The 27,760-nt window shown below is 31.5% G+C and overlaps 4 protein-coding genes across 4 annotated transcripts; 1 reads left to right on the forward strand and 3 right to left on the reverse strand.

Annotated features, from left to right (window-relative positions):
* Positions 1-4,739: 4,739 nt before the first annotated feature.
* On the forward strand, positions 4,740-10,886 carry LOC137924379 (fatty acid-binding protein 1-like). Its single transcript, XM_068767774.1, has 6 exons — positions 4,740-4,849; positions 5,346-5,515; positions 5,722-5,832; positions 9,941-10,108; positions 10,315-10,425; positions 10,800-10,886. Exons 1-6 carry the CDS (start codon positions 4,780-4,782, stop codon positions 10,857-10,859), a joined length of 690 nt encoding a protein of 229 aa, XP_068623875.1. The 5' UTR covers positions 4,740-4,779; the 3' UTR covers positions 10,860-10,886.
* Positions 7,891-9,115, reverse strand: LOC137924114 (fatty acid-binding protein 1-like). The gene is made up of 4 exons (XM_068767441.1): positions 9,001-9,115; positions 8,434-8,603; positions 8,214-8,324; positions 7,891-7,998 (listed from the first exon to the last, which is right to left on the reverse strand). Exons 1-4 carry the CDS (start codon positions 9,068-9,070, stop codon positions 7,939-7,941), a joined length of 411 nt encoding a protein of 136 aa, XP_068623542.1. The 5' UTR covers positions 9,071-9,115; the 3' UTR covers positions 7,891-7,938.
* A 2,218-nt stretch (positions 10,887-13,104) lies between the features above and the next one.
* On the reverse strand, positions 13,105-14,315 carry LOC137924113 (fatty acid-binding protein 1-like). The gene is made up of 4 exons (XM_068767440.1): positions 14,189-14,315; positions 13,646-13,815; positions 13,426-13,536; positions 13,105-13,210 (listed from the first exon to the last, which is right to left on the reverse strand). Exons 1-4 carry the CDS (start codon positions 14,256-14,258, stop codon positions 13,151-13,153), a joined length of 411 nt encoding a protein of 136 aa, XP_068623541.1. The 5' UTR covers positions 14,259-14,315; the 3' UTR covers positions 13,105-13,150.
* A 3,355-nt stretch (positions 14,316-17,670) lies between these two features.
* Positions 17,671-18,896, reverse strand: LOC137924282 (fatty acid-binding protein 1-like). The gene is made up of 4 exons (XM_068767667.1): positions 18,766-18,896; positions 18,214-18,383; positions 17,994-18,104; positions 17,671-17,778 (listed from the first exon to the last, which is right to left on the reverse strand). Exons 1-4 carry the CDS (start codon positions 18,833-18,835, stop codon positions 17,719-17,721), a joined length of 411 nt encoding a protein of 136 aa, XP_068623768.1. The 5' UTR covers positions 18,836-18,896; the 3' UTR covers positions 17,671-17,718.
* Between the last annotated feature and the right edge of the window lie 8,864 nt (positions 18,897-27,760).

The following is a 27,760-nucleotide window of genomic DNA, read 5'->3' on the forward strand; positions in this document are numbered from 1 at the left end:
ATTGCTCTTCCATATTGCCCATGAAGTATATTTGCAAGAATTTATGCTGTGCAAATCTGATCTTGAATCCGTATAGTCAAAGCCATAGTTATAGTTAGATTTATAAACACTTTTTTTTTCAAATAATATCATGCGATTTTTATTTTAGAGACAAATACAGAAATCTAACAAACTACATTCCAGAATTTTTTTACAATCATAGATAATATAGTTTTTAACGTATATTACCTTAAATGTCGGATTATATCCGTGTTCTTCGATAATTTCCGCCCCAGATGAAGTCATTTGGAAACAGACATTGTATTTTTGAGTGTTCGCTAGAAAATGTCGTGATTCTAGTGTTTCGTCATAAAGCAGGGAACGCAATAGCTCTGGTGGCGGGATCAATAATGGCAATGTCACTTTACCACTAAGGCAGCACAAACAAGGCGTTTCACCAGCAAACTTCAATGCGCCACAATGCTGGCAAACAACGTCTATTGGACCAATGCAAACTAAACGATGCAAGCTGTAGTCGATAGTGCAATGATATAAAAAAGCTGCTCGATTCAAATCAATACTTGAACCATTTCTTCTTGCACTTCGAAGATTATTTCTCTATTCTTCTGTACGATAAGCTCGACGATTTCTCGTTTCTAACCTGGCCGTTTCACGGGCTGCCTCTCTTTGCTCTTGTGTTTGAGAAGCACGAATTAAGGCCCTTCTTTGCTCCATACTAACGCGGCTTTTTTCTCGTGCAATTACTCGTTCTTCGTTAAATAATTGACTCGCGATATTCCGTTGCCTAATTGCGATACGGCTCCGCTGGTAAAGATTAGATCCTCCAGGACGCGGCATTGTTATTAATAGTTATACTGAATATGCACTCGCACAAAACCACATAGAACAACCAAACATAATAACAGTGCCTAAATTTTCGAGACATAGACAATAGCTTATTAAGAAAAATCATAGACAACCTATAAAAAGATATTTACACTTTTGTTAATCTGTAGAATAAATCTTAGGTGTTATTTTCGGAAATTAAAAATTAAATTAATAAATAATTTACACCAATTATGTCTAAAACAAACAAATATAACAGTACCTGAACTTTCGAGACATTTTACACAAAATAAATTTCTGAACGCACACATGAATAGTTGTTACAGTATTTGACAGGATTGGACAACAAATGTTTGACATGTAATAAAGAAATGAACATTTATTGAAATGATTAAGTATTCATTACACATATCGAGTTTTCATTGTTTTTGAGATGTATTCTGCTATTCGGGGCGGAGACAAATCCAACGAACCAATAACCATGAAAATTGGTTCAGCAGATCTCGAGTTTTATAACAAACCCGTCTTTGTTTTATATTTTTAAATAATAAATATCAATAACATAGCAATAATAAAAATATAAAATTTGATAATTTATTTTGTGTTACATACGACGTTATTTGTTCATAATATTTAATTATACAAATAAAAGAATAGCGCTAGTAGCAATTAATTTATCCTCTTGTTCATTTATTTTAAGTTTGACCATGTAGTTTGGGAACTTTGTAGGAAAAACCCTTCAGAAGGAAATTAATTTCGTTGATTTTACATGTCCTTTTTCCTGTTTACAAAGTACATTTTGTTAAGTATTCATTGTAATTACTTAGATAAATGTGTAGAGTAAAAACTCTACCCCAGGCTTTGTTTTACCCTTTAGGTTACGGGGGCTTCGATAGTTGTGCCATAGTGGAACAAAATATTTATTTATCAACTTATTTAATGATGTTACATCGGAGAGTTTTGCCAAGTAGATTATAATTTATTTCATGACGTAAGAGATCCTACACAACACTGTTCTAATAATCGTCTCGTTATGTGTGATGGATACGATATCGGGTCGTAATTTTTTATTTGCCCACCAGTGAGTTATACTCGATTCCGTAATAGTAAAGGCTATTTATCGATGAAGTTTCACTAGAGTTCTTATATCTAAGCGTTGTTATTGGCATCAGCTTCGTTTCAATCCAGTTATTTCAAATATATGATCCACCTAACGTGTCTATCTTTTTTCTTCCTCTTTCTTTCTTTCTTTCTTTCTTACAAGAATATAATTCGCACAATTTATGCTTAGAAACTAAAAACATCAATTAAGGTTTATTCTTAAGAATTACCTTGTTTAATGAGTTATATCGCAAAAGAAAAAAGATTGGTTGGATAATTTGTTATTATTAAATAAATCCTTTAATATAGAATTGTACGAAGTTTTCAGATTTTATAAATATGATCCCAAGTTGTAAACGAATAACTTGATCAACAATAAAATAATGTTAAAATAATGTTACAGAATCGTTTTAATTAGAAAAACTCTTATTAATAATTTGCATTAGACGGTTCTTCTTTGAACAGCTTAACAAAGGCCGGATTTTTTTTAAACAAAAGTTCATATTTTGTTCTAGGAACCTTTTTGCATAGCCTTTTTAAACTCAAAGCGGGTACTGCGTGATAAATGCCATTGTGCGGAGTTATAATTTATGAAATAAATTTTTAAATCTTATGAGATTTAATTATACGTAAGGTTCGTTTTATTTTTTACTACGATACACGTAGTAAAAAATAAAAAAGTTAATGAGAGTCAAAGAGATAAAGTAGAAAATTCTGTCTCTTTACATGTGTCCAACATGTACGTCAATGTCCGGAATGCACGTTACATCATTGGCCATCTATTGCAAGGCTCATTTCCTTGACATCCATCACCAGGTTGTACATTAAAGTTTACCTTCGATTTTCATTAAAATAATGATACCGTAACAGAGTCCTTTGTTGATAAAGTCGATTAATATAAAGGTCACCCTTTGAGGCCATAGCGTAGATATCTAACATTTACTGAACATAAAACGTAAACCTTTCGCAGAAAAATATCACTATCGGTTATACCTATTCAACATTATTTTTTACATTGTAGACACAAAGTATTATAAATATTAAACAATGAAACAAGATTCTAAAGTGTTAGATTGTTTCTAATCAAAAAATAAATCAAGAAAATCTATAGATAAAAAGGATAAATCACTTTATTTACCGATCCAATCCAATACTTTTATAATAACAATTATCATTGACTCATTTACACCTCTCACGAAAAGATAAGCTTGTTTCGAGAATCCAATCATTGTTATCATTATCTGAGAATTTTGCTTTACACCGCGTCTCTCTTATAATTTCTGTCTAAGATTTTTAAGTATATTTTCTATATTATATAGAAAAAAATTGTTATCGGTGTAATGTACTAGCTTTTAGTCACAAAATTCATCTTACCAAAGTTAGGCCACTTTCATTCGTAGAGAAATTTCGAACATAACTCTCTGCATGGTTCATTGAGCGCTCGAGAATTTGTCATCTAAACTCGAAGGTAGAGAGCACGTTTCACTGGTGTAAGCCGTAACTTTAGTCTAAAAGCTCTAAGGTATAGATATGTTTTTTTTATAGAAAATATTGAAATAAATAACAGCTGCTTATTTCAAAATTCTTAAATTATTTTAAAACGATTCCTAATCTAGAGAGTGACATAATATGCCGATGGTATATTTAAAACTAATGGCCGCAGGGGTCTTGAGGTTCCGGAGTGGAGGACAAGGACTTAGCGCAGCGAAGGATATCCATACATACGATTTGGAGACACCTGGTCAAGGTCCTCAAAAGCCGCTGGGTCTAGGCCAACCAGTTTTATTGACCGTAACGCACCTGGCCACCGACTGCCCAGCATATGAAAAACTCAGGAAGATTCTCAAAATTGTAACAGAGAGAAAGATACAGGTCGGCAACGTCGTCCTGGTGAGCGACAATGAACGTCGCCCTGCATTTTTTTAGATGTTGCAGTGAAATAATCAAGGAGGTTATAAATAGAAATAAATAGGTACGAGTACGAAGTAAATATCTAATCAGAATATAAGTCAAATAAATATATAATATAACAGAGTATACCAAAAATAAATTACGGGTAAAAATTTAATAAGTCAAAAAATTTATAAAAAAAGTGATATATAAAATAGACCAAAGAAATTAAAATATGGAAAAATTGTAACTGCGATACTGTGGAAATTGTGGAGAAGAGAGTGAGATGATCTATAGAAGAACGAAAATAATGAAAACAGTACGAAAAAAATTGTGATCGAAGACAGAAAAAAAAAGAATATGTGATATACGGAGAAGGAGAATGAATAAAAACAAAAGAAACGACCAAAAAATATTAAATTTAAAAACAAAGTCTTTGTCTCTTTCAAAGTAAGAGCAAAAGAAAGGTGCTAAATAAGGAGGACCAAAACTAAAAAAAAATAAAAAAATTCAGCTCTATTAGGAAACTTTTGGAAAAGCCTATTTCCGTCTTTAGTTGTTTCAGGAGCCTTTGCTAGCAAACGTACTAAATTAATGCACCGTCGCAACTAAACTCCTAACAAACTTACGATCGCTACACTGAAAGAGATAAGAATTCAAATTAATTAATTGTGTAAACAGTGATATTAAAATAAATTTATTGGTAACGCAACAATGTAAGCATCTATTAATTTCTTGAAATTATTGAATAATCAATGCGATAACAAATGTCATTTATATCAAAATATTGCACGACCTGCTATTGTGTGTCGTTCGGTGACATATTATTTATGAGGATAATTGGTCTATAAATACTTTATCTTTCCCACAATACGTACTGAACACCCCATATAAATACCGATGCTCTGCGCATCTCCGCTTGTCGTACTTCGTTTCAAGTTTTGGTAAGAACAAAATCTGAAAATGATCTTCTTGGGAAAATCTTATGTGCACGAGAAAGATGAAAATTTCGAAAATTTCATCGAGAATTTAGGTAATCTGTAAATATTTTTGACTCTTATTGTATAAATAATATATATTTGCATTAATAAACATCAAATATATAAATAATATTAATTTACAAATATTTTGATGGTCTTTCGAAAACACTTTTTATATTTAGACGAACTTTGCTCGCTTTGCAAACATAATGAACCTCTTCTCAACCCCCATTGCGGGTGAATTTTAATACTCTGCTTAGTTGATCCCAGCTCGACGGAAGAAGTATTCCTTTCAATTGGTGAAGATCTTTTACTATTAATATTTTTTAAAGCAATTTCTCACTTTTGCTGTTCACTTCTTTAAATTCATGAATTCAATGTTTTTTGCAAATGATTTCTCTGTCTTGTGAAGATGATTTTAAATTTTAATGACATGCTATATGGATAATATTATTGCAAAACTAACGGATTTAAATGTAATATTGTGTACTTTATTTATTTTGGTGACAAAGGCTCTTATTATATATTATATTAAAATGTGTTTTGCAGGTTTACCAACAGAACGCGCTGCGTTTTACAAGTCGCAGTTCAAACCTATACATAAAGTGGAGAAAAACGGTAATGTATATACATTGTCGGCTCTCTGCCCTGGGGAGAACAAACAGGTCTCTTTCAAGATCGGAGAGGAATTTGACGAAAAGTTATCTCCGAAACACGTTGTGAGTATCTTTATTCTTATGTTATTGATCGTTTTATTTTTAATATTACGTTTATTATAAACAATCTGTGAATAAATTTTACAACATCGTAGAACAAAAAGCCAACAATGTACGCTTAAGAGCCTTCAGTTTATCTTTATTACTATGCGCCGTACAAATTAATTAAATAATATATTTACATTAAACAAACCTTTCAATGATTTCAGGCTAAGACAACATTTACGCTTGACGGGAACACCCTTAATCAAGTGCAGAAATTCCCGCACGGCTGCGATGTAATCTACAAAAGGGAGTATTTCGACGATAAGTTAATAACGGTATGATGTTTTTTTTAAAATAATTAATTTGTTACCATTTAATAGAATTTGTGTGAAGTTGTGTTCCAAAATACTGAAGAATAATAATTGAGATTTACACGGATATTCCTCGTAAAATAAAACCAATTTTTTTTTCGCATGGACATCGGCCAACAACAATAGATATTAATTTTAAAGATGTCTTTAACACATCACTCATAAGTCATATTGCCAGTGTTAAATACTCGAAATATCAAGAATGTGAAGTGATATATAGTGTAACGGTATAATCTGTTAAAAATTCATCTTTTTTCAACCGTACTTTTTGTATTTAATTATTTGTAATCTTTAAGATCACGATAAGTTTCTAAGCCAATACATTGTGTTAACGCTCTATAATGTTTTCAGACGCTGACAACCAACAAGTGGAACGGAAAAGCTGTCAGATATTATAAATTGAAAGCCTAAGTTGTAATGCTTCACTTATAATAAAGAATTGATACAAATATTCGAGATTCATTTTATTTCAGTTCAAAATTTTAACCCTATAGGATTTTCTATCGTACTGTTTCAAGTTCTAATTTGGACCAGACACATGTTATTAATAATAAATGTAAAAATGTGAAAGAACACTTTTACAATATTATTATAAAAAACCGTAAGTTTTTTATATTAGGGGGACCGGAAAGTTATGTCATTTTCTCAAGTTAAATCCATACGACTACATTTTTAACAAGTTTTTATTTCTAATCAACAATATGTTCACCTTCGTTATCGATAACCTTTTGTCATCTAGTATACAAATTTACAATGCCGGAGCGGTAAAAACCAATCGGTTTTGTCTGAAAAATATCTTGATAGAAACGATATTATTTACCGATCTTCTTATACATACATACATACATACATACATACATACATTCTTACAGATAAAGCTCGGATTAGTAACATTAATCAAGGTATTAAACAGTCGATAAAAATATATTAAAATAACAACAGATGTTTTGCTTGAAAAATATTAAATTATTTATTTATTAATATCATAGTCTTTACAGCAATATGTAATACAATAACATAAAAAAAGACAATGGGTGGCTCTATTACTCTAGGTAATTTACACACAACTATAGTCTGATTTGTAATATTATCACAGAGACCTACAAACACTTAATTTTATACCAGTTTATTTATTTATTTACTAGTAATACATAAATAATTATGAACAAAGCATGGAATTCAGTTAGACAATTTCTCACTCGCTCTAGAGATATATAATTAGAATGCGAATTCCTCCATCATTCTCTGTAATGTTCGATACGTTTTCAGTTATTTAAACAAGTCTTAGATTCTGCAAAGAGGAGAATTCTCGAACGCAGTAAGCACATCTTTTGTCTATGGGAAGTGTCCCCATGAGCTGATTTCATGTTTTACGAAAATCGGTTCTAAAAAGCGGATGAGTGCAAGAAGTCCATGGTCATGATCGTAAATTGATTGGGCGTCGTGAGGTTTTAGGACACCAAGTGCTTATCGTATTCCATCCAATAAATTTCCTTACGCAAAGATTGTCTAGTGAAATGCCATAAATATTTTTGGCTCCAATCTACAGTATGTATTATTTATCATTATTAGTGATTTGTTGATTTTATCATATTTTTTTCTTAATTAAAACATTTAAGTAAGTCAGTGTGACAATGTTTTGTGTAAAATTCAGCCTAAAAAATACCATAGCACAATAATTTGTTTCAAAAGAGTAAGAGTGTAGTAACTGCTGCATGTCCAGTAGATTAGATAGTCTACTTCTATACGAGTGTGTAAGGCAGAATAAGGAAACCTAAAAGTACTGACAAGTGCATGCCATGTGCATTCAGAATCAATAACGTTCCCAAACAAAATATCGCTTTTAAAGTAGCAAGCTTATCGTCGTTATATTAACTTAAATATATCTCGTATATAGTAATCTTTTACACTAATACATATAAAATTTATTACACATGTACAGCCATTCCGATTAGAAATAAAAACAATAGGACAGTATACCGAATGGGGTTCAGTTTGTAAATTTCAATGAAACGGCTACCGAATATTTATTTAATCACTTTATTATTGACATTGGTTGCACACTACAACTTAGGCTTTCAATTTATAATATCTCACAGCTTTTCCGTTCCATTTGTTGGTTGTCAGCGTCTGAAAAAATAATAGAGATTTTACGACATCGCATCGTCTAATCATGTTGATGTGTACAAACCGTTTGTCACAATGGATATCTTAAATTTTACTGTCAATAAAAGACGATCGAATGAACGCTACAGCTGTCAATAATCTGTACTGTTTTCATTAACACAACTTTACACAAATTCGTTCAAATTGAAATATATTTTTTATTTACGAAAACATCTCACCGTTATTAACTTATCATCAAAGTACTCTCTCTTGTACGTGACATCGTAGCCGTGCGGGAATTTTTGCACTTGATTAAGGGTGTTCCCGTCAAGAGTAAATATTGTCTTGGCCTGAAATAAGTGTAAGTTCAGTTATATGATGTTTGGTAATAATTAGAACTCGAAGTCTCTAGTCACAAGCCTACTGCATTCGTTTTCAATGCAAAATGTAGACTCTTACAACGTGTATCGGAGATATCTTTTCTTCAAACTCCTCTCCGATCTTAAAAGAGACCTGTTTGGTCTCATCAGGGCACACGGCGGACAACGTGAACACGTCTCCGTTTCTTTCCACTTTATGTACGGGTTGGAACTTCGACTTATAAAATGCAGCGCGTTCTATTGGCATACCTGAAACAAATACTGAATGTAAAATTCGAAACGGTCGAATTATCTTCAATAAATATTTTACAAGTAACGTCTAGATATACAATTTTAAGAAAAAAATAAAAGCATTTACAACATAATTTATTCCAAAGCACTAGAAAGTTCCAAGGTAGCAAATACTCTAGTAGATAACATAATAGACTCTGCGTCAAAAACACAACGTTTAAACAATTTAAAAAAGTTTATAAAAAGGAAAAAGTTTATACAATAATATTAGTAGCTAAACTATTGATGAAAAATGAATTTACACGCAACGTTTAAATATAGTCTGAATACTTTAAGTTTCTTTTAAAAGATAAAATAAACCCACAGAGCTAATTATCTTAAATCAAAAACCCGTTAAAAACTTTTTAAAATTTACCTAAATTCTCGATGAAATCTTCGAAATTTTCATCTTTCTCATGTACGTAAGATTTTCCCAAAAAAGCCATTTTTTAAAATCGTTCTTGCTGAATCTTCAATTGCCGCACAACTGGTGAAAGCGCAAAGAAAATTTGTATTTATACCGAGCGTCTGGTAGGTATTGTCACGAAGATGCATTTTATCTAATTTTAAATAGTATACGTGTGAATTCGTGATAAAGATGTCATGTGTAATGCTTTATTTTTATCACACATGACAACATAGTAATCGCGATTGTGACTCGTAATTATTTTGAAAATTCGTAATTATTTATTTTTTATTCTACTCTAAAGTGACGTCACACATATGCTGATGCATACAATTTGTAACGGTATTGAGACAGATGGTTTATTTGCGAGCAAAGTGATAGGAAGCTCGGTAGATGTTTATTTCAGTAACCCGTTCAAATATTTAATGTGTGGTACCAGTACTCTCCAACTACATCTTTACTACACCGCTCTAAGATAGACATGACTTAGTTAAAAATCGTCACTAGCAAGTAGAGAAAATTATAAAATCACCGTGGCAATGAGCGAAATCTAAGATATTGACAGGGGCCATGAAACCAATGCTAATGCCAAATCAGTCTCATTTGTGACGTGGAAGAGTTCTCGATGCAATTACGCAGTATAACACTAAACAACACTATCGTTGTCGCATCGTGAACTGGATACGACAGGGCAAAACATTTTACGGAGCGACGCTTGCACATAGATAGGTCTAGATTAAAAAAGTAACTACTCGTAATTCCTCTACAAAATATATCAATATTCTTCATTGTTCACGCTTGAAAATATATGGATAGATGTAAATTAGTAAAGAAAACAGTAGAACTATAAATAACGGGTATAAAACATACATATACACTAACATATATCCATAACATTCCATAAACATGTTTACCAACAGAACGCGCTGCGTTTTACAAGTCGCAGTTCAAACCTATACATAAAGTGGAGAAAAACGGTAATGTATATACATTGTCGGCTCTCTGCCCTGGGGAGAACAAACAGGTCTCTTTTAAGATCGGAGAGGAATTTGACGAAAAGTTATCTCCGAAACACGTTGTGAGTATCTTTATTCTTATATTATTGATCGTTTTATTTTTAATGTTTTGTTTATTTCAAACAATTTGTGAATAAATTTTACAACATCGTAGAACAAAAAGCCAACAATGTACGCTTAAGAGCCCTCAGTTTATCTTTATTACTATGCGCCGTACAAATTAATTAAATAATATATTTACATTAAACAAACCTTTCAATGATTTCAGGCTAAGACAACATTTACGCTTGACGGGAACACCCTTAATCAAGTGCAAAAATTCCCGCACGGCTGCGATGTAACGTACAAAAGGGAGTATTTCGACGATAAGTTAATAACGGTGAGATGTTTTTTTTTATAATTAATTTGTTACAATTTAATAGAATTTGTGTGAAATTGTATTACAAAATACTGAAGAATAATGATTGAGATTTACACGGAAATTTATAGTAAAATAAAGCCAATTTTTTTTTCGCATAGACATCGGCCAACAACAATAGATATTAAATTTAAAGATGCTTCTAACACATCACTCATAAGTCATATTGCCAGTATTAAATACTCGAAATATCAAGTGTGTGAAGTAATATATATATAAAGAAGTAATATATATATATTGTAACGGTATAATTTGTTAAAAATTCGTCTTTTTTCAACCGTACTTTTAGTATTTAATTATTCGTAACCGTTAAGATTACTCTATTATATTTTCAGACGCTGACAACCAACAAATGGAACGGAAAAGCTGTCAGATATTATAAATTGAAAGCCTAAGTTGTAATGTTTCACTTATAATAAAGAATTGATACAAATATTCGAGATTCATTTTATTTAAGTTCAAAATTTTAACCCTATAGGATTTTCTATCGTACTGTTTCAAGTTCTAATTTGGACCAGACACATGTTATTAATTATAAATGTAAAAATGTGAAAGAACACTTTTACAATATTATTATAAAAAACCGTAAGTTTTTAATATTAGGGGAACCGGAAAGTTATGTCATTTTCTCAAGTTAAATCCATACGAATACATTTTTAACAAGTTTTTATTTCTAATCAACAATATATTCACCTTCGTTATCGAAACCTTTTGTCATCTAGTACACAAATTTACAATGCCGGAGCGGTAAAAATCAATCGGTTTTTTCTGAAAAATATCTCGATAGAAACGATATTACTTACCGATCTTCTTATACATACATGCATACATACATACATACATTCTTACAGATATAGCTCGGATTAGTAACACTAATCAAGGTATGAAATAGTCGATAAAAATAAATAAAATTTTCAACAGATGTTGCTTAAAAAATATGAAGTTATTTATTTATTAATATCATAGTCTTTACAGCAATATGTAATAAAATAACTAAAATAAATTGAAAGCCTAAGTTGTAATGTTTCACTTATAATAAAGAATTGATACAAATATTCGAGATTCATTTTATTTAAGTTCAAAATTTTAACCCTATAGGATTTTCTATCGTACTGTTTCAAGTTCTAATTTGGACCAGACACATGTTATTAATAATAAATGTAAAAATGTGAAAGAACACTTTTACAATATTATTATAAAAAACCGTAAGTTTTTTATATTAGGGGGACCGGAAAGTTATGTCATTTTCTCAAGTTAAATCCATACGACTACATTTTTAACAAGTTTTTATTTCTAATCAACAATATGTTCACCTTCGTTATCGATAACCTTTTGTCATCTAGTATACAAATTTACAATGCCGGAGCGGTAAAAACCAATCGGTTTTGTCTGAAAAATATCTTGATAGAAACGATATTACTTACCGATCTTCTTATACATACATACATACATACATACATTCTTACAGATAAAGCTCGGATTAGTAACACTAATCAAGGTATAAAACGGTCGATAAAAATAAATTAAAATATCAACAGATATGTTGCTTGAAATATATGAAGTTATTTATTTATTAATATCATAGTCTTTACAGCAATATGTAATACAATAACATAGTAAAAGACAATGGGCGGCTTTATTACTCTAGGTAATTTATTACACACAACTATAGTCTGATGTGTAATATTATCACAGAGACCTACAAACACTTAATTTTATACTAGTTTAATTATTTATTTACTAGTAATACATAAATAATTATGAACAAAGCATCGAATTCAGTAAGACAACTTCTCATTCGCTCTAGAGATATATAATTAGAATTCGAATTCCTTCATCATTCTCTGTAATGTTCGATACGTTTTCAGTTATTTAAACAAGTCTTAGATTCTGCAAAGAGGAGAATTCTCGAACGCAGTAAGCACATCTTTTGGCTATGGGAAGTGTCCCCATGAGCTGATTTCATGTTTTACGAAACAAGGTGCTCAATCGGTTCTATAAAGCGGATGAGTGCTAGAAGTCCATGGTCATGATCGTAAAGTGATTGGGCGTCGTTAGGTTTCAGGACACCAAGTGCATATGGTATTCCATCCAATAAATTTTCTTACGCAAAGATTGTCTAGTGGAATGCCATAAATATTTTTGACTCCAATCTACAGTATGTATTATTTATCACTATAAGTGATTTGTTGGTTTTATCACATAATGTTTTTTCCTTAATTAAAAGATTTAATTTAAGTCAGTGTGATAATGTTTTGTGTAAAATTCAGCTAAAAAATACCATAGCACAATAATTGGTTTCAAAAGAGTAAGAGTGTAGCAACTGCTGTACGTCCAGTATATTAGATAGTCTACTTCTGTACGAGTGTGTTAGGCAGAATAAGGAAACCTAAAAGTACTGACAAGTGCGTGCCATGTGCATTCAGAATCAATAACGTTCCCAAACAAAATATCGCTTTTAAAGTAGTAAGCTTATCGTCGTTATATTAACTTAAATATATCTCGTATATAGCAATCTTATACACTAATACATATAAAAGTTATTACACATGTACAGCCATTCTGATTTGAAACTAAAAACAATAGGACAGTATACCGAATGGGGTTCAGTTTGTAAATTTCAATGAAACGGCTACCGAATATTTATTTAATCACTTTATTATTGACATTGGTTGCACACTACAACTTAGGCTTTCAATTTATAATATCTCACAGCTTTTCCGTTCCATTTGTTGGTTGTCAGCGTCTGAAAAAATAATAGAGATTTTACGACATCGCATCGTCTAATCATGTTGATGTGTACAAACCGTTTGTCACAATGGATATCTTAAATTTTACTGTCAATAAAAGACGATCAAATGAACGCTACAGCTGTCAACAATCTGTACTGTTTTCATTAACACAACTTTACACAAATTTGTTCAAATTGTAATATATTTTATATTTACGAAAACATCTCACCGTTATTAATTTATCATCAAAGTACTCTCTCTTGTACGTGACATCGTAGCCGTGCGGGAATTTTTGCACTTGATTAAGGGTGTTCCCGTCAAGAGTAAATATTGTCTTGGCCTGAAATAAGTGTAAGTTTAGTTATATGGTGTTTGTTAATAAATAGAACACGAAGCCTCTAGTCACAAGCCTACTGCACTCGATTTCAATATAAAATGTAGACTCTTACAACGTGTATCGGAGATATCTTTTCTTCAAACTCCTCTCCGATCTTAAAAGAGACCTGTTTGGTCTCATCGGGGCAGACGGCGGACAACGTGAACACGTCTCCGTTTCTTTCCACTTTATGTACGGGTTGGAACTTCGACTTATAAAATGCAGCGCGTTCTATTGGCATGCCTGAAACAAATACTGAATGTAAAATTCTAAAGGGTCGAATTTTCTTTAATAAATATTTTACAAGTGACGTCTAGATATACGATTTTAAGAAAAAAATAAAAACATTTACAACATAATTTATTCCAAAGCACTAGAAAGTTCCAAGGTATCAAATACTCTAGTAGATAACAAAATAAACTCTGCGTCAAAAACACAACGTTTAAACAATTTATTTAGGAAAAAGTTTATATAATAATATTAGTAGCTAAACTATTAAAAATACACGCAATAGTAATATAGTCTGAATACTTTAAGTTTCTTTTAAAAGATAAAATCAACTCACAGAGCTAATTATCTTAAATCAAAAACCCGATAAAAACTTTTTAAAATTTACCTAAACTCTCGATGAAATCTTCGAAATTTTCATCTTTTTCATGTACGTAAGATTTTCCCAAAAAAGCCATTTTTTAAAATCGTTCTTGCTGAATCTTCAATTGCCGCACGACTGGTGAAAGCGCAAAGAAAATTCATATTTATACCGAGCGTCTGGTAGGTATGGTCACGAAAATGCATTTTATCTAATTTTAAATAGTATACGTGTGAATTCGTGATAAAGAGGTCATGTGTCATGGGTTATTTTTATCACACATGACAACATAGTAATCGCGATTGTGACTCGTAATTATTTTGAAAATTCGTAATTATTTATTTTACTTTAAAGTGACGTCATAAACATGCTGATGTATACAATTTGTAACGGTATTGAGACAGTTGGTTTATTTGCGAGCATAGTGATAGGATGCTCGGTAGATGTTTATTTCAGTAAACCGTTCAAATATTTAATGTGTGGTACCAGTACTCTCCAACTACATCTTTACTACACCGTTCTAAGATAGACATGACTTAGTTAAAAATCGTCACTAGCAAGTAGAGAAAATAATAAAATCACCGTGGCAATGAGCGAAATCTAAGATATTGACAGGGGCCATGAAACCAATGCTAATGCCAAATCAGTCTCATTTGTGACGTGGAAGAGTTCTCGATGCAATTACGCAGTATAACACTAAACAACACTATCGTTGTCGCATCGTGAACTGGATACGACAGGGCAAGACATTTTACGGAGCGACGCTTGCACATAGATAGGTCTAGATTAAAAAAGTAACTACTCGTAATTCCTCTACAAAATATATCAATATTCTTTATTGTTCACGTTAGAAAATATATGGATAGATGTAAATTAGTAAAGAAAACAGTAGAACTATAAATAACGGGTATAAAACATACATATACACTAACATATATCCATAACATTCCATAAACATGTTTACCAACAGAACGCGCTGCGTTTTACAAGTCGCAGTTCAAACCTATACATAAAGTGGAGAAAAACGGTAATGTATATACATTGTCGGCTCTCTGCCCTGGGGAGAACAAACAGGTCTCTTTCAAGATCGGAGAGGAATTTGACGAAAAGTTATCTTTGAAATACGTTGTGAGTATCTTTATTCTTATATTATTGATCGTTTTATTTTTAATGTTACGTTTATTTCAAACAATTTGTGAATAAATTTTACAACATCGTAGAACAAAAAGCCAACAATGTACGCTTAAGAGCCTTCAGTTTATCTTTATTACTATGCGCCGTACAAATTAATTAAATAATATATTTACATTAAACAAACCTTTCAATGATTTCAGGCTAAGACAACATTTACGCTTGACGGGAACACCCTTAATCAAGTGCAAAAATTCCCGCACGGCTGCGATGTAACGTACAAAAGGGAGTATTTCGACGATAAGTTAATAACGGTGAGATGTTTTTTTTTTTAATAATTAATTTGATACAATTTAATAGAATTTGTGTGAAATTGTATTACAAAATACTGAAGAATAATGATTGAGATTTACACGGAAATTTCTAGTAAAATAAAGCCAATTTTTTTTTCGCATAGACATCGGCCAACAACAATAGATATTAAACTTAAAGATGCTTCTAACACATCACTCATAAGTCATATTGCCAGTATTAAATACTCGAAATATCAAGTGTGTGAAGTAATATATATATAGAAGTAATATATATATAGTGTAACGGTATAATTTGCTAAAAATTCGTCTTTTTTCAACCGTACTTTTAGTATTTAATTATTCGTAACCGTTAAGATTACTCTATTATATTTTCAGACGCTGACAACCAACAAATGGAACGGAAAAGCTGTCAGATATTATAAATTGAAAGCCTAAGTTGTAATGCTTCACTTATAATAAAGAATTGATACAAATATTCGAGATTCATTTTATTTAAGTTCAAAATTTTAACCCTATAGGATTTTCTATCGTACTGTTTCAAGTTCTAATTTGGACCAGACACATGTTATTAATAATAAATGTAAAAATGTGAAAGAACACTTTTACAATATTATTATAAAAAACCGTAAGTTTTTAATATTAGGGGGACCGGAAAGTTATGTCATTTTCTCAAGTTAAATCCATACGACTGCATTTTTAACAAGTTTTTATTTCTAATCAACAATATATTCACCTTCGTTATCGATAACTTTTGTCATCTAGTATACAAATTTACAATGCCGGAGCGGTAAAAACCAATCGGTTTTGTCTGAAAAATATCTTGATAGAAACGATATTACTTACCGATCTTCTTATACATACATACATACATACATACATTCTTACAGATAAAGCTCGGATTAGTAACACTAATCAAGGTATGAAACAGTCGATAAAAATAAATTAAAATATCAACAGATATGTTGCTTGAAATATATGAAGTTATTTATTTATTAATATCATAGTCTTTACAGCAATATGTAATACAATAACATAGTAAAAGACAATGGGCGGCTTTATTACTCTAGGTAATTTATTACACAAAACTGTAGTCTGATGTGTAATATTATCACAGAGACATACAAACACTTAATTTTATACTAGTTTAGTTATTTATTTACTAGTAATACATAAACAATTATGAACAAAGCATCGAATCCAGTAAGACAACTTCTCACTCGCTCTAGAGATACATAATTAGAATGCGAATTCCTCCATCATTCTCTGTAATGTTTGATACGTTTTCAGTTATTTAAACAAGTCTTAGATTCTGCAAAGAGGAGAATTCTCGAACGCAGTAAGCACATCTTTTGGCTATGGGAGGTGTCCCCATGAGCTGATTTCATGTTTTACGAAACAAGGTGCTCAATTAGTTCTATAAAGCGGATGAGTGCTAGAAGTGCAGTCCATGGTCATGATCGTAAAGTGATTGGGCGCCATGGGGTTGTAGGACACCAAATGCATTGTATTCTATCCAATAAATTTCCTTACGCAAAGATTGTCTAGTGGAATGCCATAAATATTTTTGGCTCCAATCTACAGTATGTATTATTTATCATTATTAGTGATTTGTTGGTTTTATCACATAATGTTTTTTTCTTAATTAAAAGATTTAATTTATGTAAGACAGTGTGACAAAGTTTTGTGTAAAGTTCAGCTAAAGAATACCATAGCACAATAAATGGTTTCAAAAGAGAAAGAGTGTAGTAACTGCTGTACGTCCAGTATATTAGATAGTCTACTTCTATACGAGTGTGTAAGGCAGAATAAGAAAACCTAAAAGTACTGACAAGTGCGTGCCATGTGCATTCAGAATCAATAACGTTCCCAAGCAAAATATTGCTTTTAAAGTAGCAAGCTTATCGTCGTTATATTAACTTAAATATATCTCGTATATCGGAATCTTATACACTACTATACATAAAATTTATTACACATGTACAGCCATTCTGATTAGAAACTAAAAACAATAGGACAGTATACCGAAAAGGGTTCAGTTTGTAAATTTAAATGAAACGGCTACCGAATATTTATAAAATCACTTTATTATTGACATTGGTTGCACACTACAACTTAGGCTTTCAATTTATAATATCTCACAGCTTTTCCGTTCCATTTGTTGGTTGTCAGCGTCTGAAAAAATAATAGAGATTTTACGACATCGCATCGTCTAATCATGTTGATGTGTACAAACCGTTTGTCACAATGGATATCTTAAATTTTACTGTCAATAAAAGACGATCAAATGAACGCTACAGCTGTCAACAATCTGTACTGTTTTCATTAACACAACTTTACACAAATTTGTTCAAATTGTAATATATTTTATATTTACGAAAACATCTCACCGTTATTAACTTATCATCAAAGTACTCTCTCTTGTACGTGACATCGTAGCCGTGCGGGAATTTTTGCACTTGATTAAGGGTGTTCCCGTCAAGAGTAAATATTGTCTTGGCCTGAAATAAGTGTAAGTTTAGTTATATGGTGTTTGGTAATAAATAGAACACGAAGCCTCTAGTCACAAGCCTACTGCACTCGATTTCAATATAAAATGTAGACTCTTACAACGTGTATCGGAGATATCTTTTCTTCAAACTCCTCTCCGATCTTAAAAGAGACCTGTTTGGTCTCATCGGGGCAGACGGCGGACAACGTGAACACGTCTCCGTTTCTTTCCACTTTATGTACGGGTTGGAACTTCGACTTATAAAATGCAGCGCGTTCTATTGGCATGCCTGAAACAAATACTGAATGTAAAATTCTAAACGGTCGAATTATCTTCAATAAATATTTTACAAGTAACGTCTAGATATACGATTTTAAGAAAAAAAAATAAAAACATTTGCAACATAATTTATTCCAAAACACTAGAAAGTTCCAAGGTAGCAAATACTCTACAAAATAGACTCTGCGTCAAAAACTTTTAAACAATTTAAAAAAGTTTATAAAAAGGAAAAAGTTTATACAATAATATTAGTAGCTAAACTATTAAAAATGAAATTACACGCAACGTTTAAATATAGTCTGAATACTTTAAGTTTCTTTTCAAATATAAAATCAACTCACAGAGCTAATTATCTGAAATCAAAAACCCTATAAAAACATTTTAAAATTTACCTAAAGTCTCGATGAAATCCTCGAAATTTTCATCTTTCTCATGTACGTAAGATTTTCCCAAAAAAGCCATTTTTTAAAATCGTTCTTGCTGAATCTTCAATTGCCGCACGACTGGTGACACTGCAAAGAAAATTTGTATTTATACCGAGCGTCTGGTAGGTATTGTCACAAAGATGCATTTTATCTAATTTTAAATAGTATACGTGTGAATCCGTGATAAAGAGGGCATGTGTAATGGGTTATTTTTATCACACATGACAACACAGTAATCGCGATTATAACTCGTAATTATTTTGAAAATTCGTAATTCTTTATTTTTTATTTTACTCTAAAGTGACATCACAAACGTGCTGGTGCATACAATTTGTAACGGTATTGAGACAGTTGGCTTATTTGCGAGCATAGTGATAGGATGCTCGGTAGATGTTTATTTCAGTAACCCATTCAAATATTCAATGTGTGGTATCAGTACTCTCCTACTACACCTTTACTATATCGTTCTAAGAGAAACATGATTTGGTCAAAAATCGTCACATAACCACTAGCAAGTATATCAACATCAATAAACAGTTTTTTACATGGAAATCCATTGGAAGAAAATTATAAAATCACCGAGGCAATGAGCGAAATCTAAGATATTGACAGAGGCCATAGATCCAATGCTAATACGAAATCGGTGTCATTTACGTCGTATGACGCTACACAACAAGGCACAATCGTTGTCGCATCGTGAACTGAATACGGCAGAGCAACACATTTTACGCTTGCACATAGATAGGTCTAGATTAAAAAAGTAACTACTCGTAATTCCTCAAAAAATATCGCAATGTTCTTTTTTGTTCATGCTAGAATATATATGCATAGATGAATAATAGTGAAGAAAACAGCAGAATATGTTTATATATATTGTACTATATTTTTAATACAATTATAAATACAAACATCAAACTTGACTTGGATCGCACTTTCTTCAGAAACAATAAAGAAATAGGAAAAGAAAAAAAAATGAATTAAAAGGTAAATCATTGGTGTAGTAAATATTTCTTAACCATTTTCTTAAAAATAGGAAGTGACTTGACATATTTTATTCTCAGTGGTAACTCATTCGACAGTCGAACGGCCTGTGGCAACATATCTGGCCATAAACAAAGACGAATGCGCCTCTATTTTCAATTTCAGACACTCTGATGATCTCAAAGTCCTCTCTTGTATATTGTGAAGAAATTGAAATCTTGATTAGAGATAAAAGGGAGTGAACAGATTGTGAAGAATATTAAAGAGTAGATAAAGGATGAGAGCATTCCGGTGTAGTCATATGTGTAACCGATTATAATACGGGTAACCAGCCAAAAATCACTTTCAGAATATTATTCAACATTGTTTTTTTTATTTATTATTGTAAAAATTGTATTGCACAAACATAATTGCAAAAATCGACTAATAAAAAGTTTTCGTTTCACTTGCTCTCATCTTCGTTGTAGTTATAATAGATCTTACAAGTGGAAAGGTGATTTGTATAGACCTTATTGTAAATAAATCGTTACGATTCTCAGATATGAAATAGCTCTCTGATAAGTTTTACAAGCGGATAAGACACTTGAAATGTTGTGGGGAAATAATCTACAGGTAATTTTATTTATCGCTTTTTAATTTATATTTTTTCGTTAGTTTATTTATTTAACTATATTTCCATCTACAAATTATTCGAACAATTTAAAGCGCATTTTCCTTTCTGCTACCGAAACTTTCTCAACAACCTTCTTGACCGCAGTGAGCGCATCTTCTGGCGACGAAAATCTTGCGCTCTGTTTTGGGTGCAAGAAGAAGTAGTACAGTGCTAAATCAAATGTAGCAAACATTTCGTGTTTGTTTTCTAGGAAATGCCTTGACATGATCCCAAAGTGCATTGTTAGGCGCGTTCAGGTTGGGGGATGCCTAGCGAGTATCAACTCTATTCAACAAAATCGTTTGTCCACCTTGAGGCTAGACATTAAAAGAATATATAACTAAATAACAATAATTTCCATTATTTGCAGTATAGATGTCGATGCAAATCTAAGATGCTGTCGATAGAAGATCGCATATTTTCGTCGCTACTATATTTCAATAGGTAAAAAAAAATGTTTGTACTGTACTGGATTGTATTGACAGTCAACATAGATAATTTATAAATATCTGAGATTCCTACTATTTAATTTCTAAAGTAAAACAACAAAGGGTTTTCTTTAGTATTGTTACAAGTTCCTAATCGTTCTTAAAATGTGTAATAAACCCTTAATGGAGTAATTTATTAGGTTAATTCCTGTTACTTGTAGATTATTGTGGACTAGTGCGGAGGGAACTGCAGCCAGGACTGCTTTAGATGACGCCGTTTACACTCATCTAGTCTAGGGCTAGCTTCGGTATTTAGCCCCTTTAGAGCATTAGCCTATCCAGCACCATTAAAAACATTTGCTTGGCTAGTGGAACGAATCCTCGGTGCAACATTTGCATTAATCAGTTTTGGTGATTTTCTCGGGCCAATAAATAGCGAGAATACGGCCTTAGCGGTGGACAAAGACTAGTAGATTTCGTGTGATGACTTTAGTGACCTTCCACGCGTGGCACCTGTACAGTCTGGAGGCAGATTATTTTTTTCAAACTTAAGTAAAAAATGTAATATTAGATTCATAATTTAAAAAAAGCATTATATTAAAGAATAGAAATGCAGACTTTATTTTTCAATGAGTATATCAACCGTTAAACTTCCGTCGAGTAGCACATACTTCAAAACGGGCTTGTGTCCTGTACCACACGCCGTAGTAAACTTTTTTCAATTAGTCTGATTTCTAGACGAAAATTCTCTTTCAAATTCGTATTCGGGGATAAAAACCCTCTTTGAGGTAGCTTTAAAAAAATGGTGTACCTGCTAAACCTTAACTTATTACCAATAAATAAATTCAACGAAGAATACTTGGTGCGACGTTTACTTTACTATAAGAAAAGGATCAATTAACTAGAATAAACTCTGTCGCGTAATGCACAGGTTGTTTATTAGGCATCCTGAATAAAGTGCCAATATTTTAAAACTTAAAGCAATTTTTTATATAAACTTCGAGGCCAGTTATGAATTGAGTCACACGCTATCTTAAGGTAAATACTTCGTTACCTTATGCTTCAGAAACAGAAACAATTGAATATTTCTTAATACAATTTTTATTGGAGCTCTCGTCGCGTACATACCGATTAGAACGTAATGGTGTTACTCAAGGATACTGCCTATTAATAGTACAAGTACAGAAACACTGGATTAGTAGCAAACGGAAGAAGAATTTCAAAAATTGCATTTGGCTCCCTGCCTAATTCGATTCTTTTACCACCTCATAAAATTTTAGTAATACATAAATACCGATTGATGCCAAAATAAAAAGAAAACACAATAAATATTCTATTAGAATGAGAAAAAAGAAATATTACATTAGGTTTTCTTTTAACAGTATTTATGCAAGGTCTGTGTATTTTTCCATTTAAGTTTAATTTAAGTAAGTTAATTATGATTTGCTACAGGCGCTGAGACAACATTGTGTGCCGTTACTACTACTATAAAAGTGTAAAAGGCATAATTCGTATCGTTCAAAGTAATATCAATTGTGTGTTATTATAATTCAGAACAAATAAAACATATTTTTTCATTTGAAGTTATAGGCTTCTTACTAGATTAAATAGGTAAAGATTATAGTAACAAAATACATTAAAATATTTAAGATTTATTACATATCGCTAGTTATTTCGACTGTTGTTCAATTTGTAAGCATAAATGAAAGGACTATCAAATAATTATGAAATTAATTTATTATACAGTAATTTATTACACATAACAACCTAGGCTTTCAATTTATAATATCTGACAGCTTTTCCATTCCATTTGTTGGTTGTCAGCGTCTGAAAAATAACATAGAGTTTACGACATACTGTGTGATCTGATATGAAAGCTTAAATTATATATCGGTAACAAAAGATTAAATAAACGCTATAGTTGTTAACATTCTATACTGCGTTTACGAAAACAAATAAACACAGACTCATTTAAATTAAAACAAATTCATTATTTAAGAAAAAAATCTCACCGTTATTAACTTATCATCGAAGTACTCCCTTTTGTACGTTACATCGCAGCCGTGCGGAAATTTTTGCACTTGATTAAGAGTGTTTCCGTCGAGCGTAAATGTTGTCTTGGCCTGAAATCATTACATGTTTTGTTTAATTATAATTACATGAAATAATTATTTTGTAGGGCGCTTGGATATAATTCGATTTATATTCTGGAATGTTACGAAATTGCTAAAACAAGATATGATTAATTAAACTCTGAACACCAGTAATATAAAAATATAGACACTCACAATGTGTATGGGAGATAAGTTTTCGTCAAATTCCTCTCCAATCTTAAAACAGACCTTTTTAGTCTCATCGGGGCAAACAGCGGACAACGTGAATGCATTACCGTTTCTCTCCACTGTGTGTAAGGGTTGGAACTTCGACTTATAAAATGCAGCGCGTTCAATTGGCATACCTGAAATAAATACTGAATTAAAACTGCGACTCTTTATCTTTTTCAAAAAGTTTATGAATAATAAAACGTATGCTAGCATTTATAACAGAAAATTAAAAACACTTAAAACAAGTTATGTAATTGGACTAGAATATATTCCAATGGAACAAATTTGCTAATAAATAATTAAACAATTTTGTGTTTAATAAAAAATTTAAAGATAACTTTTACACAAGGCTACACAGGTAAAAGCTTATATAAAAATGCATGCGCATACGAAACTATTCAAATATATCAAATCAGTATCCTTATTTGAAAGGCTTATTAAATTGAATGTTTAATATTAGCACATGTATTTCAATATGGTTAACCGCAATAGGAAATATGCTACTGCAGGGCAACGTTTTATAAATCCGACCACAAAATTTGGTTGAAGAAGAGAGAAGCAAATACAGAGGCTTTAGGTAATTCCAAAAATTCTTTTTTGAATTACCTAAAGCCTCTATGAAATTTTCGAAATTTTCGTCTTTTTCGTGTACGTAAGATTTTCCAAAAAAAGCCATTTTAAAATGTTGTTCTTGCCGATGCTTCAAGTGTCGTACGACTGTCGAAGATGCATAGAAAATCTGTATTTATATCGAGCGTATGGCAAGTATTGCCAGAAAGATAATGCATTTTATCTAATTTTGAGAAGTATTCGTGAAAGTTCGTGATAAACAGGTCATACGTAATGCGTTATTTTAAAACAAATGACATTAGTAATGGCGATAGTGATTCATAACTGTTTGAAAATTTATAATTCTGTGTTTCCATTTATTTACTATTTTATTTTAAAGTTGTCGAAAGTGTAGTTGAAGTGATGCCCTATACAATAAATTTATTAGTTGTGACTACTGGTTATATATCTTGTCTCTGCTAACGCAGCGATTGAAGATTCGTTCGAGTTTAACTTCGGTAACACAATGAAATTTGCAATGTACAAGTATGACTAGGTATTTTTCTTGTGTAAAAATTCGTTTTCCCTTCCTTTTTGATTTTATTGATATAATTTATTATATGATGATAAAAATTTCAAATAAAAGGTGGAAAAAGAATAGAAATGATTTTTGGTTGGTGTTTGTTTATAAGCAAACGTAAAAAACATGAATTATGTACTTCATGAATTTCATGAATTTTTTAAGGGCAAATGTTATTCGTCGGGCATCCTTCAACTTGAACGCGCCTCATAACGTCCTTTGGGGTCATGTCAAGGGTTTTCCATCACAAATGTAAAATGTTTGCCTTATATATCTTATTATACTGATTTGGCATCATGTCTCTTCATACTGTACTCAATAAAAAACAGCTCAACATTTTCGTCGTCAGAAGATGCACTTACCGAGTTTGAGAAGGTTGTTGAGGAAGTACCTGTTGCAAAATAGTAAACGCGCTTTAATTAGTTCGGAATATTTGCAAATAATTAAGAAGAATTCATTAAAATAGCAATGATTGAAGAAAATGACAGATAGAATATTTTCTCACAACTTTTCGAGTGCCCTCTTTGTTTTATCCTCAATTATACTTATCAAAGTAATATTTTTGTTGTACTTCACAAGAAATGTACTTACACATCATCTTTTATGATCTATGATGATAATAATGGAGTTACACCAAGTTAAAGAAACATTTGTATCGGTTGCTCTTGGTGCTTATACTGTCGCAAGGATATTAAACTTGGCGAGCGATGATGAAATAATTCAAAAATTTATTTTAGCATCGCAAATAATTATTAGTTAAAATACTAGTAACTTGAGTTTTCACTTTCAATTTTAAAGACTTATGTCTGCTGAGTAATTTAAATCTATTTTTATAGAATGTTTCAATAGTAACAAGAATTATTAATCTAGACTTACCGATGAATAAGCGCCGCTGCGTAAGCTGACTTGTCCTGTCGTATCAAGTACACGGTTCGACAGACGATAGTGCCTCGGGCTGTGTAGCGTCATACGACGTGATTGTCACAAATGTCTGATAGACGTGGCATTAACTTAGATTTTGTTCATCTCCACGGCGCTCTGATAATTTTCTTTCAACATCTATTCATGTAGATATTAATATTAAAAATAAAAGGATGTGATATGGTAGCAAGTCGTTAGTTGGTAATTTGTCTAAAAAGTATCGTATAATGGAGCTTCAAGATAAGGGAGGAATTTACCAATGTTTGTTTATGGAAGGCTTCACACGCTGAAATTCGGTAAAAGAGTCCCGGTAAAGTTGCTGTCTTAAAATAAATGAATTGATAAATTCATGATTATAGATAGTAAAATTCAAAAAGGTAACGAAAACCGCGTAATTTATTAAAAAGGAAAAAACCTAATGTCACGCTTGTGTATTAAGTTTTCGAATGGGTTGACGAAGTAACCGTTACCGAGCAGGTACGACACCGCTAATTAACGAATTGAATATTTATTAATAGATTGAATGCAACAGGCTTTATTACCGCTATAAGTGAGTTGTTATTAAAGCAAAATGAATGTGGAAATATATTTTTCTTAAAAGTTATTCGCACTATCGCAATAATGAATGTCATTTGTATTAAAATAACGCATTACGCATGACCTCTTTATCACGAACTTACTACTATTTATTATGAAATATATTTCAATGTCATTGAGACAATACCTACCAGACGCTCGGTGTTCAAATAGATTTTTCTGCATCATCGTCGCTAGTCGCATGACATTTAAAAGTTCAACAAAAATAATATTTGAATACGGATTTTTTTGAAACGTACACGAAAATGAAGAAAATTTGGAAGATTTCATCGAAAGTTCAAAAAAAAAATATGTCACGCGGCATCGGATTTTTGAATCATTATATTTCGGAATGCGGTTGATCGCATAGCATTTACTTCATTGCCAATGTTATAATATTACAAAGATTTTGTTTAAGGCAATTTTCTAAGCTATAATTTTCCGAAGTAATCTATTATTTTTATTGTTACGTTCTCAACTTTTTGTTATCTTGTAAATTGAGTTATGCTGTTGTTTTAAAAAACCAGTGTTCTTAAATCTGTAATTGTTTTTTTCATAAACGCCTAGCAAGCGAAACAACAGATCGTAGAATCGTCAAATTCATTCATATATGTAATCGTGAAGTATAAAAAATGTTAAATTGAGATAGACAATTGTCTATCTGTATTTAATATTTTCTATGTATAATAATATTTAGAATTTATAATTATTTTATTATAAAATAATATTTAATCTATAAACAAATATTGTGCTCACAAATTTTTGTGAATTTAAATTTTTTTGGAAATTTGCGAATAGTTAGTGCTACATTTCATAAGTCGCAGTTCAAACCTAAGTATGAATATGGAAATAAACGTTGTCTTATTCACGTTTTCCGCCCTCTGACCAATTAAAACTCAACAGGTCTTTATATGATCAGAAAGAAACAGCGGAAACCTATCTTCCAAACGCATCGTGAATGTGGTGTTTGTTATAATTGTTGTTCACATCCTCACGTCATTTATATTTTAATTTTAAAAAACAATATTAAGCACTATTTCAAGAAATGTATTTATAAAATTCATAACATTCTAGAATAGAAACACACCACTGGGACTGCGCCTAAAAGCTTCTAGTAACTTTTATTGCCAAGCACTTTTTAAAATAATATAATTCAATAATAAAAAATTGTTAATGTCAAAAATAATATTTATACGTGACTGAAACTCCCATTCTCAAGAAAGTAAAAGTTTAGCATCGACATTATGATATAGAATTTGTAAACGCCTTCATTGTGTTACGATCGTCGTCGTTTTAACCCGTAGATGCCTACTGCATGACATTGGCCTCCTCTAAAAATATTTCTAGGGAATATACCATAATGCCATGCTTGGCAACCGGGTGGGCTATCGCAGTGTGGTATTATGGTACGCACAGAAGGCCGTTGTTCATCCTCTGGAAACTTGTTTATAGCATAAGCAGTAGTTATCCTATATTATCCTAATTAATGTTTGTAAAGGTGTTCAGATGCGATGTCGAAAGTCATCTTTTCTTTTTCAGACGCTGACAACCATAAAAGCTATCAGATATTAACTTAAATCCGAAGTTGCTCAGTAACTCAATAATATACTAATTTTGTAAATATTCGACAACGGTTTCATTTACATTTAAAAATTGGACCACAGATGTTACAAACTATAAACATAATAAAGTATTAGGGTGTCATAACCATGACCACATAAAGGTAAAAAACGTGCTGGATCGAAAGCAATATTTTCTACGTGACCCCCATTCCTTTTGATTTATAAGACACAGAAAGCTAGTCGTAAAATTAAAATTAAGACTAACGCTAGCTCTCCCGCTACTAATGACTTGACTTCCGGAGGACTGTTTTGTAAGGAATACATATTATTTAAATAAAAAAAAATCTTTAGTCAACTAACCAGTATAAATTTGAAGACCTGAAAAAAGC

The sequence above is a fragment of the Battus philenor genome, unplaced genomic scaffold (genome assembly GCF_028537555.1).
Source record: "Battus philenor isolate CCGP_79_NKW_IND1 unplaced genomic scaffold, ilBatPhil1.0.hap1 SCAF_23, whole genome shotgun sequence".
NCBI lineage: Eukaryota > Metazoa > Arthropoda > Insecta > Lepidoptera > Papilionidae > Battus > Battus philenor.